The 12,281-nt window shown below is 44.4% G+C and overlaps 1 protein-coding gene across 5 annotated transcripts in view; it reads left to right on the top strand.

Moving 5' to 3' along the window:
- apba1a (amyloid beta (A4) precursor protein-binding, family A, member 1a) overlaps positions 1-12,281 on the top strand; it is a 195,840-nt gene that overhangs the window by 161,203 nt on the left and 22,356 nt on the right. For all 5 annotated transcript variants that reach the window (XM_072258095.1, XM_072258096.1, XM_072258094.1 and 2 more), the window contains 3 exons: positions 2,622-2,708; positions 4,065-4,250; positions 7,316-7,495. In XM_072258095.1, coding sequence (XP_072114196.1) covers positions 2,622-2,708; positions 4,065-4,250; positions 7,316-7,495 — 453 coding nt within the window. The remainder of the gene's footprint in view (positions 1-2,621; positions 2,709-4,064; positions 4,251-7,315; positions 7,496-12,281) is intronic.

The following is a 12,281-nucleotide window of genomic DNA, read 5'->3' as shown; positions in this document are numbered from 1 at the left end:
TAGAAATGTCTGACCCGCTGACCCTCCATTGAAATGTCTGACTCACTGACCCTCCATAGAAATGTCTGACCCACTGACCCTCCATAGAAATGCCTGACCCACTGACCCTCCACAGAAATGCCTGACCCACTGACCCTCCATAGAAATGCCTGACCCACTGACCCTCCACAGAAATGCCTTACCCACTGATCCTCCATAGAAATGACTGACCCGCTGACCCTCCATAGAAATGTCTGACCCCTGACCCTCCATAGAAATGTCTGACCCCTGACCCTCCATAGAAATGCCTGACCCACTGACCCTCCATTGAAATGCCTGACCCACTGACCCTCCATAGAAATGCCTGACCCACTGACCCTCCATTGAAATGCCTGACCCACTGACCCTCCATTGAAATGTCTGACCCCTGACCCTCCATTGAAATGTCTGACCCACTGACCCTCCATAGAAATGTCTGACCCTCCATTGAAATTTTTGACCCCTGACCCTCCATTGAAATATCTGACCCCTGACCCTCTATTGAAATATCTGACCCCTCACCCTATATTGCGATGTCTGACCTCTGACCCTATATTGAAATGTTTTACCCACTGACCCTCCATAGAAATGTCTGACCCACTGACCCTCCATAGAAATATCTGATCCGCTGACCCTCCAGCACCTGCATGTGTCGCTCCCATTTATTTTCTCCCCACATTCCCATCATCTCCCTCCTAGATTCTGCCACTCACCTACTTACCTGGGACACCAAATTGGCAATGGCCAGTTCAGAAACAAATTAAAAGATGCCTTTGAGATGTAGGAGAAAAACAAGAGCACCCAAGGGAACTTGTACAGTCGCCGAGAACATGTGAACTCCACCCAGACATCACCTGAGATTAGGGTTGAACCTGGTTCACGTGAGGCAGCAGCTCTCTGGCTTTCTCTGTACTTGCTTTCACTCGAGCATCCTGCCACTGAAGACACATCCTGCTCATCTAGAATGAGAACCATTAAACATGCAAGCAGGCTTTTGAGCCCAATGAGTCTGCACTGATTCTCAAGCCTCCCCTCACCCCGCCCCCCCCCACCTTTATGGATCTCCTGTGACCTGCTTGAAGAAGCATAGAAAATAGGTGCAGGACTAGGCCGTTCGGCCCTTCGAGCCTGCACCACCATTTATTATGATCATGGCTGATCATCCAACTCAGAACCCCGCCCCAGCCTTCCCTCCATACCCCCTGATCCCCGTAGCCACAAGGGCCATATCTAACTCCCTCTTAAATATAGCCAATGAACTGGCCTCAACTGTTTCCTGTGGCAGAGAGTTCCACAGATTCACCACTCTCTGTGTGAGGAAGTTTTTCCTAATGTCGGTCCTAAAAGGCTTCCCCTTTATCCTCAAACTGTGACCCCTTGTTCTGGACTTCCCCAACATCGGGAACAATCTTCCTGCATCTAGCCTGTCCAATCCCTTTAGGATTTTATACGTTTCAATCAGATCCCCCCTCAATCTTCTAAATTCCAACGAGTACAAGCCCAGTTCATCCAGTCTTTCTTCATATGAAAGTCCTGCCATCCCAGGAATCAATCTGGTGAACCTTCTTTGTACTCCCTCTATGGCAAGGATGTCTTTCCTCAGATTAGGGGACCAAAACTGCACACAATACTCCAGGTGTGCTCTCACCAAGGCCTTGTACAACGCAGTAGTACCTCCCTGCTCCTGTACTCGAATCCTCTCGCTATAAATGCCAGCATACCATTCGCCTTTTTCACCGCCTGCTGTACCTGCATGCCCACTTTCAATGACTGGTGTATAATGACACCCAGGTCTCGTTGCACCTCCCCTTTTCCTAATCGGCCACCATTCAGATAATAATCTGTTTTCCTATTTTTGCCACCAAAGCGGATAACTTCACATTTATCCACATTAAATTGCATCTGCCATGAATTTGCCCACTCACCCAACCTATCCAAGTCACTCTGCATCCTCTTAGCATCCTCCTCACAGCTAACATTGCCACCCAGCTTCATGTCATCTGCAAACTTGGAGATGCTGCATTTAATTCCCTCATCCAAGTCATTAATATATATTGTAAACAACTGGGGTCCCAGCACTGAGCCTTGCGGTACCCCACTAGTACCGCCTGCCATTCTGAAAAGGGCCCGTTTATTCCCACTCTTTGCTTCCTGTCTGCTAACCAATTCTCCATCCACATCAATATCTTACCCCCAATACCGTGTGCTTTAAGTTTGCACACTAATCTCCTGTGTGGGACCTTGTCAAAAGCCTTTTGAAATTCCAAATATACCACATCCACTGGTTCTCCCCTATCCACTCTACTAGTTACATCCTCAAAAAATGCTATGAGATTCGTCAGACATGATTTTTCTTTCACAAATCCATGCTGACTTTGTCCAATGATTTCACTGCTTTCCAAATGTGCTGTTATCACATCTTTGATAACTGACTCCAGCAGAGTGAAGCATCTGGCAGTTTGCTGTTTTAGAGATGAAAATCAAATACAAAATACCCTTTACAAAATGAAAGGTCACTAGACTTGCTTAGGCAGAGTTAGCTGTGTTAGTTATGTGTGTGTTTGCAGTGGTGGCCTCTCCCATGTTGCTGTTTCTTTGTACAGGCACCCGAGGGAGAACCCCAACCTATGACGGAGGTGGACCTCTTCATTTCAACCCAGAGGATTAAAGTGCTCAATGCAGACTCGCAGGTAAGGGATGTAAGAGTAATTGTTTTACCACCTGACTGTTAGCTTGAACATCTGGTGATTTTAATAAAATCTCAGTTTATTAAAAACACTCCCTCTCCTTTTAGTTTCCATACCTCCTGCCTCATGGAAAAAAATTCATTTGCAACTGTGGAAAGAGATTTGTAACTGGAGGGGGATATTTGCAGAGTTGTGGGAAACATTGAAAAATTGCTCCAGAGTTGGGCTGTCTCATTCTCTGGTAAACACTTAGCAGAAGATCTTCACTCAGACGAAGACCAGCAGGGCTGGTTTAAGGGGAGACTGCCACTGTGTGCCTGCTTCAAGCAGCGATGTTTATGTCGTGCTGATTGCTCTGCTACTTGCATTTAAGGGGGTGCTGGATGGATCTGACAGGATGCAGCCTTAACTCGTTGTTTGGACTGCCCAGTGTCGAACTGCTGGCAGGGATTTATAGCTGTGCCGAGTGACGGCTAATTGGCTCTCTGCTGTTTGACAGATGAGCCAGTGCACTGAATGAGCTTATTGATTGACAGGTTGTGGCATCTTGATGTTAGCTAGCGGTCTTCATCCTGTACGATCGTGGCTGCGCTGCAGTCTGTGGCGGCTTCTCGCTCTCTGATGAGCGCGAGAAGCATTACGGACCAGGGTGAGGTGAGGCTTCCGTCAGTAACTGTAGGGATATTGTGTCTTTATTTCAGCTGTACTGTTTTGGGTGTGTGTGTGTGTGAGTGAGTTGGTGTTTTGGTGGATGTGGCTGTTGCTGGGTGGACTGCTGTGTGTCTGTTTCGTAGTGAGAATTTGGTTAGCATTGGAGGGGGGTGTTTGTGTTTCCGAAGTTGGCTTTGGTCTGTGTATATGTCTGCGTAGTTGTCAGAGGAATGTCTGGGAGAGTACGAATATGCATGAACCTATGAAGTTGGTCTTAAGGTGAATATGTGCAGTTGGTTTTGGTGCTGGAAATTGTTAGTGCACATGCAGTTGACGTCAGACTGCTTTAGGGTGTCTTTCTGTGCATGGGAGTGTTTTATGTCAGTAGTCTTCATGTAAGTGTATTTTAGGTCTATCCAACTATTTGCTTTGGTCGGCATGGAGTGTGTTGAGACACGTCTTCATGTGTTTCATGATGGCATGTGATTGCATGTTTAGAGTTGAGGGGAGACCTGCTCCTGATTTGGACAGTAGGAATCCATTTTGTTGTCTGCGTAAATGTAGAGAAGTGCCACAAACTGTCTCGAAATGAGTGGAAAAAATAACCCATTGCTGCAAAAATTCTTTTCAACAAATTATATCGAATAGCTTTTCTTAAAACTTGCGACTACTGTAAGATATTCGTACGCTCTCACTGCTCTTTCTTAGGAAACTATGATGGACCATCCCTTAAGGACCATTTCGTACATTGCGGATATTGGAAACATTGTGGTGCTGATGGCGCGTCGCCGCATGCCCCGATCTAATTCCCAGGACAGTGTGGAAGCGTCTCACCCTTCGCAGGATGGGAAGAGGCAGTACAAGATGATCTGCCATGTCTTTGAGTCCGAAGACGTATGTAGTACTTTGATCTTGTGGAAGGGTACAGTGGAAATTATTCTGCGGGTACGGCAATGGTAAAAAAAAACCCTGGTTTTTAAGTAAGCAGGAAGCGAAAGAATTCTGGCCTTGCAGAGAGGATGTCGTACAAAATAATGGAATACTTTCTACATTTCTAATACACTTTGTTGTACAGTGTACAGTTTTGGCATTTAAGGAAGGTATGTTTCACATGGAGGAAACACACAGGAGTTCAATTGTTTGATTCCTAGAAGTAAGGAATGATGAATTAGGTCTGAGCCCTGGAAGAATTAAAGGAGATCTTGACATGCACACCATTCTGAGAGGGTTTGACAGGATGGACGTTGAATAGATAATCCTTCTGCTGGGGAAATCAAAAAGAGGATTGTGGGAGGGTCAGTTTGAGAATAAAATGTAACCTAAGATGAGCAATTCTGTGAGGATTGTGAATCTTTGTACTTGCTGTCACTTGGTGATTGGTTTTCAGGTTACAAGAGATTGCAGGATCGAGTCAGGAGGTGGTGCTGAGGCCGACGGTTATGAAAGCTGTGATCTGGCTCACAGCAGAAAAGGATGGAGAGATCATGTGAGCAATTTCTGTTCCCATTTTGTAGGTCATTCTCTCTGAGACAAGAGAAAGTTGAAGTAGAATATCTGAGGCTCAGGAGGAGGCAATTTGTCCCATTCTGCCTGTCTCATCGATCTAATCCCATTTCCTGCTTTTCGATTATTGTGTTGCAAGTTGCAGCTCAGTCATGAGGAGGTTTGATAAAAGTGTCAGGATTTGTGAAGGTTTCAGTTGAAGCATATAGGAAGAAGTGTGCTTTCTGTGAACGAAGGCTGATAATCTCCAAGAACCTGATGTAAGGGATTGTCAGAGGAGCCAGAAGCTGCAGAGAGATTTTTTTTGTGCAGCAAGTGATTTAGACTTGGAGCCTACTGCTTAGAACCTATAAAGAAAGATTCAGTAGAAGTCTACAAAAGGGAATTGGATAAATACAGCTCAGGGAAAAAAGACTGCCCAATGTTCCTATCATTAATATGGGTTAGATATCTCTGTGAACCTCTACCAGCTCTACTACCTACCCTCCATCATCTCTGAGCTCTTGCAGCTCTGGAATTCTTGCCCAATCCTTTTCATCCCCACTTCTCATTTAAAATGCTTATCAAAGCCTACCACGTTTCCTAACTTAGTTCTAATATGTGACTCAGCGTCCATTCTGGCTTGATAATTGCTCTTGTGGTATGTAGGATCACAGACACAGCACGGAGCCAAACCCTTTGGCCCACTGAGTCCATGCTGGCAATCATTTATAGTCTACCCGTTCTCTCATAGTCATACTTTATTGATCCCGGGGGAAATTGGTTTTCATTACTACATTCACACTAACTACCCCCCCCACTAGATTTTACTATTCACCTTCACTCTAAAGAGAATTGATAGTCGCCATTTAACATACCAACCAGAACTTCTTTGGGATGTTTGAGGAAACTGGAGCATCCAAAGGAAACCCACGTGGTCAGGGGAGAATCTCCAAATTCAACACAGACAGTGCCTCAGGTTGGGATTGAACTCAAGTCTGTGGTGTTGTGGGGTGGTAGTTCTACAAGCTGAGCCCCTGTACCACCCATACCTTAGAACCTTTCCTTGCCGTTTGGTTGAAAGTCACAGTGCATTCATTAACGTGCACAGGAATAAATTTCAGTAAACCTATTGTCTAGTCTCCCAAACTCTCCCTGTCTGAAGTTTAACCAGTGGAATGATTTTCTTAAACTGCAAGACCGTAAGATTTTGGAGCAGAATTAGGCCATTTGGCCCCTCGAGTCTGCTCCGCCATTTTATCATGGCTGATTCATTTTCCTGCTCAGCCCCAATCCCCCGCCTTCTCCCTGTATCTATTCATGCCCTGACTAATCAAGGACCTATTAACCTCTGCCTTCAGTTTACCCAATGACTTGAAAACAAGTTCCACAGATTCACCTCTCTCTGGCTCCTCATTTCCATTCTAAAAGAACGCCCCCCTATCCTGAGGCTGTGCCCTCTGATCTTAGACTCCCCCACCTTGGGAAACATCCTTTTCCTCCCTCATTTCCCGCTGTGAGTAATCCCCACCCTCTCAGGGTCATCCGGGTTCTCCTTGTGGCATCTCATACTGCTGCTCAACACGTAGCAGTGTGCGTCAGGTGGCAAAGCGTTTATGATCCCTATGCATCAGAGTTGGGTTTTTTTCCCCTCTCTAAATAGTTCAGTCCTTTTTCCAAGTTTGTTTTTCCTGCTCTTGCTGACTCCCACCCTGTATCTAGCCACTCAAAATCAACCATAAGCCTAATTATAATCAAAGGGCTCAGTCGGCAAGTGAAATTATTCAAGGTAAGTGTTTTAAAAAAAACTCTGTTTTGTCACTCAGCACTGACATCTTGGGCCGAGGGGGAGCTGTAGTTTATTGGCAATTTGAGAGGTTTCTTGAGAATCTTAATTCTGTGGCACCACAGCTGATGAGTTGTTTCATCACTCCAGTGAGCCGGGTTGAATCCTGACCTGGGGTGCCGTTTGGGCAGAGTTTGCACATTCTCCCCCTGGCCACATGCGTTTCCTTGGGCTGCACCTCTTTCTTCATCCATTGCACTGGGGCGATTTACGGTCCGGTTAGTTGGGCCGCTGTAAACTGCCCTTCGTGTGGGGGAAAAAAATCAGGGAGGTGTTAACAGGCAGGAGTGAAAGAATAGATTATAAGGGAAGTCAATGAGGGGAAGCGCACACACAATGCTGGAGGAACTCAGCAGGTCAGGCAGCATATGTGGAAAAGAGTAAGCAGTTGATATTTGGGGCTGAGACCTGGAAAGGGAATCTGCTGAGAGCAGGCACAGACACAGTGGGCTGAACAACATCGTGCCATATTAAAAAAAATAGGAAACGGTTACTCTGGCAATGTTCTGATTGGCTGGAAAGCATGGTGCTGATGTCAGTCTTCTATTAACTTCATTCCAATCCTAGATGCACCAAGTAAGTTGCCTTGATTCTCTTTGTTAAATGTAATCTCTTCCGTCTTTTTCTGCAGGCTCAGTTGATAGCCCAGTCCATCGGCCAAGCATTCAGTGTCGCCTACCAGGAGTTCTTGAGGGCAAATGGGATTAATCCAGAGGACCTGAGCCAGAAGGAATATAGTGACCTCCTCAACACTCAGGACATGTACAATGACGATTTGATTCACTTCTCCAAGTCGGAAAACTGCAAAGAAGTAGGTGTGGCATTGACGGGTTCAGGTTTAAGGGGCAGGATCTTGGGGTGTCTGTATTACCGTTAAAGTTCGGTGACCACCGGCATTGTTGAATTGAAAAGTCTTCTGATATGTGGCCTTCCCATCCAAAAATTGTAAAAATAGAACCAGGCCTCAGTGTGGCTACACGTAATCTCAAAAGTCAAAGTCAAATTTAGTGTCATATGCACAAATGCTATGAAAAATGTGCAACAGCATCACAGGCACACATCACTAGAAACACAGTATTTATAAGGTGAACATACGTTTGTAAATTATACAAGCTGATACGTTACAAACCTCAATTAGAACCAAAAAGTCCACTAGTGCAAACTGGTCATAGTGTTGCTACACTGACGTAGTGATGAGTATTGTGTCAGTTGGTTCAAGAACTGAATGCTTAAAGGGAAGTGATGTGGAGTATCAGGCTTCTGATTTGATAAAAATAATCTGATTATTAGATTAGATTAGATTATGAAGACACACAGTCCTCTTTTATTGTCATTTAGTAATGAATGCATTTAGAAATGATACAATATTTCCTCCGGTGTGATATCACAAAACACAGGACAGACCAAGACTGAAAAAACTAACAAAACCACATAATTATAACATATAGTTACAACAGTGCAACAATACCATAACTTGATGAAGAACAGTCCATGAGCACAGTAAAAAGCAAAGTCTCTCAAATGTCCCACATCTCACGCATACGGGAGAAGGAAGAAAAACTCTCCCTGCCATGCCGGACCACAGTCCGACTCTGAGTCGTCCAAAAACTTCGAGCCTCCGATCAGCTCTCCAACACCGAGTACCGAGCACCATCTCTATCCGAGCGATTCGACCTCAAACTGGGTTGCCAACAGCAGGCAAAGCCAGGGATTTTGAGGCCATCCCTCTGGAAGATTCACGATCGTGCAGTAACGACAGCAGCGAACGGGCGTTTCAGAAATTTCTCCAGATGTTCCTCTGTGCTTTCACGTCTGTCTCCATCAATTCAGAATTGTCCATGGCCCCTATTTAATGAATATGATATCATTTTTCACCGGAGGGCTGCGCATGTGCGGCGTGCTGCTCTCTCTCCTCCTGCCTACCTGGTTGGTGGTGCATTAATTTTATGGAGGGGTCATAGTTCATGACAGATGAATTCAAGGTGAATATAACATGGATCAGTAAATGCATGTGTATTGTGGTACTTGGATTTCCAGCATCTGCAGGTTTTTCTCTTGTGTAATGTGGTACGCAGGTATCACAATTATTCACTTTTCTCTTTTCCTTAAAACCTGTGTCGAAGACGTTTTTTTAAAAGATAGATAAAGCAACTTGGACTGTTGTGCTGGGTGAAGAAACCATGGATTCCTTCCTGTTAGCTTTTCTGCTGTTGCAGTATGTTGAATAAGCAATGCAGAAACAGGCCGTTTGGTCAATCATTCCAGTGCTGGAAGGCCTCTCCAATTAATCCCCCTCCCACTGGTCTTTCCTCAGTGTCCTGAAATTTGCCTTTTTAAGAATTTATCCAAATCACATTGAAAGTTACTATTGAATCTGCTTTTACCTCCTTTTCACAACATCTGACTTGTATTAAATCTTTACCTCTTATGTCACCAGTGGTTTGATTGCCAGCTAACTTAAATCTGAATCTGTTCTTTTGCCAATGGAAACACTTTGTGATTCTGAACCCAACCATCAAAGCTCGCCCTCCTGTCTCTGATCCAAGGAGAATAACTGTAGCTTCTTGCCATTGCTGTTCCATCACTTCTGACACTATTCCCACAAGACTCTTCTATGTCCTGTCCTAGGCTCTGACTTGTGTCCTGACAGTGGAGCTCAGAATTGGTTAAACATTGAAATTCCTAACCATGGCAACATGTTAGGGTGAATCAATAAAGTCAACATCCTTTATTTGCAACTCTGCTGGATGCAATCACACTCCCCTCAGACTCCAGTTGACAATGGATGGGGTGAGCTTGGATTTATATGACTCAGAACGATTGCGATGGCACCCTTGAGTGCATTTATTTAGCAAATGGATAAATGAGGGAGAGGAATTCATCCAAGTAAGAGTCTGTCTTTCACCCTATGTCCTACTATTTCAAACTGCGATGAATGTATTGAAATCATGGAGTTATGCAACAGGAAAACAAGCTGTTCATCCCAGCTCATCCATGCCAACTGAGATGTCTATCTGAGCTAGTTCCATTTCCTACATGGCAGCTAGTAAATAGCCAGGATGAGTTTATTGTCATCTCCACAAGTACATGTAGGCACAGGTGTAATGAAAAACATATTTGCAGCAGCATCACAGGTACCTGGCATCATATACGCAGCATTCACACAAAGAATAGAAGCATAAATTATACACAATTTTAGATCATAAAATGTAGGAGTAGAATTAGGCCACTCGGCCCATTAAGTCTGCTCAGCCTTTCCATCATGGCTGATTTACTGTCCCTCTCATCCCCATTCTTCTGCCTTCTCCCCATAAATTTTGAATGTCCTGACTAATCAAGAACCTATCAGCCTCTGCTTTAAATTTACTCAATGACTTGTATATGAATTCCACAGATTCACCACCCTCTGGGTAAAGAAGTTCCTTCTCTTCTCTGTTCTAAATGGATGTCCCACAATTCTGAGCTCTGCCCTCTGTCCACTATAGGAAACATCCTCTCCACATCCACACTGTCTCTATTTGATAGTTTATATGTTTACCCTTTCATGTCTGGAATCATTCTCATGAACCTCCTTTGTCAGCAAATCCTTTCTTAGATAATGGGCCTGAAGCTGCTCACTATACTCCAAAGTGTAGTCTGACCAATGCCTTATAAAGCCTCAGCATTACATCCTTGCTCTTGTATTCCAGTCCTCTCAAAATGAATGCTAACATTGCATTTGCCTTCCTTACCACCGACTCACCCTGCAAGTTAACATAAGGGAATCTTGCACAAGGATTCCCAAGTGTCTTTGCACCTCTGATTTTTGAATTTTACTGTTTATATATATCTGAAAAAAACTTTAGGTATCCTCTTTGATATTATTGGCTAGCTTAACTTTATATTTCATCCTTTCCTTCCTTATGGCTTTTTATTAGTTGTCTTCTGTTGTTTTTTAAAAGTTTCTCAATCCTAAAACCTCACACTAACTTTTGCTATATTATATGCCCTCTCTTTTGCTTTTATACAGTCTTTGACTTCCCTTATCACCTCATTCTCCCTTTAGAATGCTGCTTCTTCTTTGAGACATTTCTGTCCTGTGCCTTCCAAATTGACCCGGAAGCTCCAGCCATTGCTGTTCTGCCATCACCCCTGCTAGTGTCCCTTTCCAATCAACTTTGGACAGCTCCTCTCTCATGCCTCTGTAATTCCCTTTACTCCACATTTGACTTTATCTTCTCCCTCTCAAACTGCAGGGTGAATTCTATCATACTATGATAACTGTCTCCCAAGGGTTCCTTTATCTTAGGTTCCCTAATCTATTCTGGTCCATTACACAACATCCAATCCAGAATTGCTTATTCCTAGTGGTCTCAAGCTGCTCTAAAAAGCCATCTCATTGGCATTCTACAAATTCCCTCTCTTTGGGATCCAGCACCAACCTGATTTTCCCAGTCTTATCTGCATATTCAAATCCACCCACCCCCCGTGACTGTTGTAACATCGCCCTTGTGATATGCCGTTTCTACTTCCCATTGAAATTTGTATCCCCTTGGGTTCAGATGCTACCTGTCCTTTTTGTACAGGCCATGCCTTCCCAGAGGAGACCTCAGTGATTCAGAAATCTGAAACTCTGCCCCATGCACAAAGCCGTCAGTCACTCATTCATGTATCCCATCATCCTATTCCTATCCTGACAAGCACTTGGGAGTAATCCAGAGATTACTAACTTGAAGGTCCTGCTCTTCAGCCTTTTCCCTCAACTCCTCGTACTCACTGTACAGGGTCTCTTCTCCCGTTCTACCTCTGTCAATGTACACCAAGACTGCTCACCCTTCCTCTTGAGAATCTTCTGTAGCCACTCCGAGACATCCTGAACCCTAGCACCTGGGAGGCAACGCACTATTCTGACTTCTCATTTGTGGCCACGGACTCTCCCGTCGTAAGGAAGAATGTATTAGAACAAAATAACTGTCCACTTCAGCAAACGGTGATCAAAGTTGTCATACAGTTGCCAAACTGTAGTGATCGGGATTTTGCTGCTGACTTAAAAACTGAACGATTGAAGCGAAGTAAGAACCAGGTCCTACGAGACTAGCTGCTGTGGTGCACCTCCTGCCCGATGGTAGCTCTGGAGAGATGGCATGGCATGGATGTTGAGGGTCTTTATTGATAGGTGTTGCCCTCAGGAGGGCACACTTCTTGTCGATGCCACTGATGGAGGGGTGGGATGTGCCAGTAATGTATGAGCTGAGTCCACTTCTCTCTGCAGAGTCGTACATCACCGCACGTTCGAATTGCTGGACCAGACCATGATGCAACTACATTCAACAGTACATCTATAGAAGCTTGTTTGTGCTCCTTAACCTCCATAGAAAGTAAAGACTCTGGCGTGTTTTCCTTGTAATTGCATTTATGTGTTGTACCTGGGACGGGTCATCTGATAATGTTAATGCCCAGGAATTTAAAGCTGCTAATTTAAATAAGTTAAATACAAGACAGGGGAAGGTTTGTATGGAATATAAACATTAGAGTGGTCTAATAGATGTGAATGACTTGGCTGTAAGCTGATACTCTGTGTAGAATCTTGTGTCTTTTAAATGACAAGCTAGTCTGCT

Source organism: Mobula birostris, chromosome 5 (assembly GCF_030028105.1).
Source record: "Mobula birostris isolate sMobBir1 chromosome 5, sMobBir1.hap1, whole genome shotgun sequence".
Classification (NCBI taxonomy): domain Eukaryota; kingdom Metazoa; phylum Chordata; class Chondrichthyes; order Myliobatiformes; family Myliobatidae; genus Mobula; species Mobula birostris.
This window is presented reverse-complemented; position numbering and strand designations above follow the sequence as displayed.